The sequence below is a fragment of the Limulus polyphemus genome, unplaced genomic scaffold, assembly GCF_000517525.1.
Source record: "Limulus polyphemus unplaced genomic scaffold, Limulus_polyphemus-2.1.2 Scaffold4805, whole genome shotgun sequence".
In the NCBI taxonomy this organism is placed as follows: domain Eukaryota; kingdom Metazoa; phylum Arthropoda; class Merostomata; order Xiphosura; family Limulidae; genus Limulus; species Limulus polyphemus.
In genome coordinates, this window is record NW_013670415.1 from 75,887 (window position 1) to 81,066 (window position 5,180).

A 5,180-nucleotide genomic window follows, 5' to 3' on the forward strand; every position below is an offset into this window, starting at 1 on the left:
AAAAATATACAAAACATATATACGTCCCATAATAGAATACGAATAGAATATGCATGGATAAACATAGATCCCAAACATATAAATAAGCTACAATCTATACAAAATTCACTTATCACCACAGCATATAAAGTCCTTCGCAGCACCTCGTCAAAATTTATGCACAGCTATGCAAACATACAAACAATAGCTGATAGACTCTTGCATAATACTCTAAATTACCTTGCAAAAAAAAACTGGCAAAAGAATGACCTACTCTATAAACTTGATCTACTACATACATGATGGAAGTAGACCTAAGTACCTCTCACCTGTAAACATTTACTTTAAAAATAAGGATGTAATAAGGCCACCTATTGCTAGTCTTTAAACCCTACACTGGTTAGACTAAGAACAATACATTTAAAGGGTATATTTTTATGTAAAATGCATTTGATTAGCCTCTAACTAGTGAAATGTGTTTTTTGCATTATGGAACTGACATAAGAGATATAGTGCAAAACACAGAATGTAAGTGTAGATACCTACATGGACATTGCCCTGAAAGAGGTCGGAGCAAGTGCGGTTTACTCCGACCCTCATGTTGTATCAACACCAACATTCACTAGTAGTAAATCACAGTCCGGAAAGGAGGAAGAGGTCATCATGAACCTGACTCTCCCTGGTCCATCAAACGATCAAAGCACCGATTTTGGAGAAGCGAACTCTAACTATCTATCTTTCATACTTTCCTAGAGTTGTTGGAGTGGGCTAATAACTTAAAAGGGCTTATTACATACAGTTTAAATCTCGGCTTTATTTTTTCTTTCTCCAAAATGTTCGGATATAATTAATTATTTTATCATAACATTAAATAACCATTCTTTAAAGACACTCGTAGCAAGTAAAACTAAAATGTAGCATAACATAATGTAAATTAATGCATATTTTTTTTTCGTCAATCGACTGAACGTAATAAATTGAAATATTTATTTTTTATGACTTATGTAACTAGAAAATGTTTCTTGTTTGTTTCATGAATATATTTAAATGATATTCAGGGACAAAGATCTATGTAGTCGTTACAACTGTTTGCAAATTACATAGTAAGCTGGAGAGTAGTAACTGGAATATTTTTTCCTCTTTAGCAAGATTGTATCTATGTTTACTAAAGTATTTTAAATCTTTAATATCAGAAACTTGAAAGAAGACGTTGCTTTTGCGGAATCTCGTATTCGAGCGGAAACTATTGCTGCCGAGGATATATTGCACGATATGGGCGCCATTAGCATGATGAGTTCTGACTCTCAAGTAAGTATGTAGTTAAACTACGTAGGTTGACTGTCAAGTAAGTATGTAGTTAAACTACGTAGGTTGACTGTCAAGTAAGTATGTAGTTAAACTACGTAGGTTGACTGTCAAGTAAGTATGTAGTTAAACTACGTAGGTTGACTGTCAAGTAAGTATGTAGTTAAACTACGTAGGTTGACTGTCAAGTAAGTGTGTAGTTAAACTGTATAGGTTGACTGGCAAGTAAGTGTGTAGTTAAACTACGTAGGGTGACTATCAAGTAAGTGTGTAGTTAAACTACGTAGGGTGACTATCAAGTAAGTGTGTAGTTAAACTACGTAGGATGATTCTCAAGTAGCTAAGTGTGTAGTTGAGCTACGTAGGTTAACTCTCAAGTAAGTAGGTGTGTAGTTGAGCTACGTAGGTTGACTCTGAAGTGAGTAGGTGTGTAGTTAAGCTACATAGGTTGATTTTCAAGTAAGTAGGTGTGTAGTTGAGCTACGTAGGTTGACTCTCAAGTAAGTAGGTGTGTAGTTAAGCTACGTAGGTTGACTCTCAAGTAGGTAAATGTGTAGTTAAGCTACGCAGGTTGACTCTCAAGTAGTTAAATGTGTAGTTAAGCTACGTAGGTCGATTCTCAAGTAAGTAGGTGTGTAGTTAAGCTACGCAGGTCGATTCTCAAGTAAGTTGGTGTGTAGTTAAGCTACGTAGGTTGACTCTCAAGCAGGTAAGTGTGTAGTTAAGCTACGTAGGTTGACTCTCAAGCAGGTAAGTATAGAGTTAGATTGTCTATGCTGGAGAGCGATATTTGTACTTTCTAAGTTAATACACGTTCATCATTTTATCTAATTATTTTGATGGCATTTTATTCAGAGGAAAAATTATTGTCTCTCTGAAGAAAGTTCATTCCCAATGAGACTTGAGTGAAACTTTGAAGGGCAATTGGAACTGAATGTTAAAGAATTCATTGGAAGTCAGTATAAAGTCTAATAAAACATAAAACTACAGAAGTTGATGTTTATCATATGGGACAACATGATGTGGATATATATACCTCTCAACTGTCCAAGCAAGTTGTAACGATACTGATGATCGTCATACCTCGAGAGTGAGATAAAGCAGTTACATTGAAAAGCATAGGTGTAAGTTTCAACTGAACTTAAGACACTTCGTTGTTGTACAGAAGTTAATTTGAACTTAGGCATTCCGTGTAAGTTGTATATTTGAGCTGCTTCAGGCTAAACGGTAATATACATCATATTGTTAAGAGTAACGGTAATATACATCATATTGTTAAGAATAGAGATGTTTATTTGAACTGTTGTTGTTGTTTGTTATTAAGCACAAAGATACACAAAGGGCTATAAGTGCTCTGTCCACCACGGGTATCGAAACCAGGTTTCTAGCAGTATAAGTCCGCAGACATATCATTGTGCTACTGGGGGACTATTTGAACTGAAACTTTATTTAAAATATTAAAATACTCAAACAGACAACTTGTATGATATATACAATTTTATTTAAAAATCCTATCAACGGCCATAAAAGACACTACACGTATCGACGTTGTTCACATCATCCTCAGGAGTGAATGATGTCGAAACATGTAGTCTCTTAGGGCCGTTTAATATACAACGTTGATTGTTTGAGCATTTTAAATACTTACACAAGTTCCTTGAATTTTAATCTATGCAGCTTCATTTTTCAGGCTTAACCGAATGAAATTTTGAAACGTAACTGGTTGTTTGGCTAAAACCATATGAAGCGGAAAGCCCTCACAAAAAGTAAAGCGTGGGTATTTCTCTTGTTTTTTTTTCACATTATTGTATACCCACGTTGAGAGTGTGAAATAATATAATAGGCTATTATTTTTAATGCTAATGTCAGTAAATTATTGTATCTGAAGTGAACTGTGATAATTTTGTTTAATTACGAAAGAGCCAATTAGAGAGCACAGTATTAAAAGAAGTTTAACATCAATGTAAAATTAATTAATTTAATTACGGTAGAAGGATTACTTTCTTGCTGTTGTAGAGATCCTCCTTGACGGAGAACAAATACAATTTATGAGAATATATAAAATGCCCTAAAGCGGCTACCATGGCTGATTTTTAAAGCATTTAAACTCAAACGTTCTTCTGATTTAAATGTTGCATGTTTAAGTGCAAACTAAGCGACAAATCGTACACTAATAGCCGACGATATAAAGTAGTCCAAAGTACCATTCAGTATATTTATCTATATATGAATGTATAGTACATGTAACATTTAGCAGCACATGCAATTAATATTAACTTTCGATCAAAACATATGTTTTGTGTAACTCTGATTAAAACATTTAATGTGATTATTTCTTCGAAATTTTTTAAAAAATTACCTGGTAGTCATTTTTCATATACGCATTTTGGAGACTAAAAGAGTGAATTATTTGGTTTTCGTGGGTGAAATAAGAGATAAAGTACCATTAAAATTCGATGACGAAGTTTCAGACTAATAATGAGACTAATAACTTATATTAAAGTTTTCTTCATTACTCTTTCAAGCCGTCTCCAAGCTTTAAAAGTACCATTAAAATATCAAAGGACCAAATATGCAAAGACATTTACTTCAAGATGACCCATCTTAAAATTTCAGGCCATGGGAAGAATTGGAGAGGTCGTCACTAGGGCCTGGCAGACAGCAGACAAAATGAAATATCAGCTAGGCCGCCTGCCGGAAGAAAAAGGAAGTAACGACAATTTTAGAGCCAAGAGGTACATCGCTAAATATACTATTAATCCTGCTATCGGCCATGGTATGAGTGAACTGATTGGTTCCGTCCAGGTGAGTTTAGGACGAAAATAAGAAACGCCTTACGTGTAAGTGCTAAGGTCACTTTTTTACTTGCATCACTATGAACTATTTGTCCATATTGTTTAGTTATTTTTTTTTTAGTTTAATTTGTTGTTGGAAGAAAACGCAGACTCACTGTATGCTTTATTATGTTAACATTACAACTGTCTTTAGCCAAGTCCACTTCTCAAGAAACATGCTGCTAGTGGTGCTTTAGCTATTCTAGACAAGTGTTAATGAAAGGAGTAGTATAACTAATTGAAGACAATGCATGTGCTATTTACTGAATATGCGGTGCACGATTTGATAGTGATGTGTTAGTGAGTTAGTCATTATAAAATATGAATGTTATTAATTTAGTGTGTTTGTAATGTATACTGTTATTTTAGTTATTTTAGAATACAGAGGATGTTGCCAATTTAAGATATATTACGCACTCCTGTAGCGTTACCTTAGTCATTCTAGAATACAAAAGATGCTGTTAATTTAAGGTACAGTTCCAATACACGCTGTGGTGATGTTATTCTAGTCATTCTAGAATACAATAGATGCTGTTAATCTAAGGTACAGTACCAATACACGCTGTGGCGATGTTATTCTAGTCATTCTAGAATACAATAGATGCTGTTAATTTAAGGTACAGTTCCAATACACGCTGTGGTGATGTTATTCTAGTCATTCTAGAATACAATAGATGCTGTTAATCTAAGGTACAGTACCAATACACGCTGTGGCGATGTTATTTTAGTCATTCTAGAATACAAAAGATGCTGTTACTCTAAGGTACAGTACCAATACACGCTGTGGTGATGCTATTTTAGTCATTCTAGAATACAATAGATACTGTTAATCTAAGGTACAGTACCAATACACGCTGTGGCGATGCTATTTTAGTCATTCTAGAATACAATAGATGCTGTGAATCTAAGGTACAGTACCAATACACGCTGTGGTGATGTTATTTTAGTCATTCTAGAATACAATAGATGCTGTGAATCTAAGGTACAGTACCAATACACGCTGTGGTGATGTTATTTTAGTCATTCTAGAATACAATAGATGCTGTGAATCTAAGGTACAGT

At 34.3% G+C, this 5,180-nt stretch overlaps 1 protein-coding gene across 1 annotated transcript in view; it reads left to right on the forward strand.

The window, feature by feature from the left end:
- LOC106471710 (urease-like) overlaps positions 1–4,089 on the forward strand; it is a gene marked incomplete at its 3' end in the record, with an annotated part of 55,022 nt that extends 50,933 nt beyond the window's left edge. Inside the window, exons 18-19 of the mRNA XM_013932327.1 lie at positions 1,173–1,287; positions 3,901–4,089. Of these exons, the coding sequence (XP_013787781.1) occupies positions 1,173–1,287; positions 3,901–4,089 (304 nt within the window). The remainder of the gene's footprint in view (positions 1–1,172; positions 1,288–3,900) is intronic.
- Between the last annotated feature and the right edge of the window lie 1,091 nt (positions 4,090–5,180).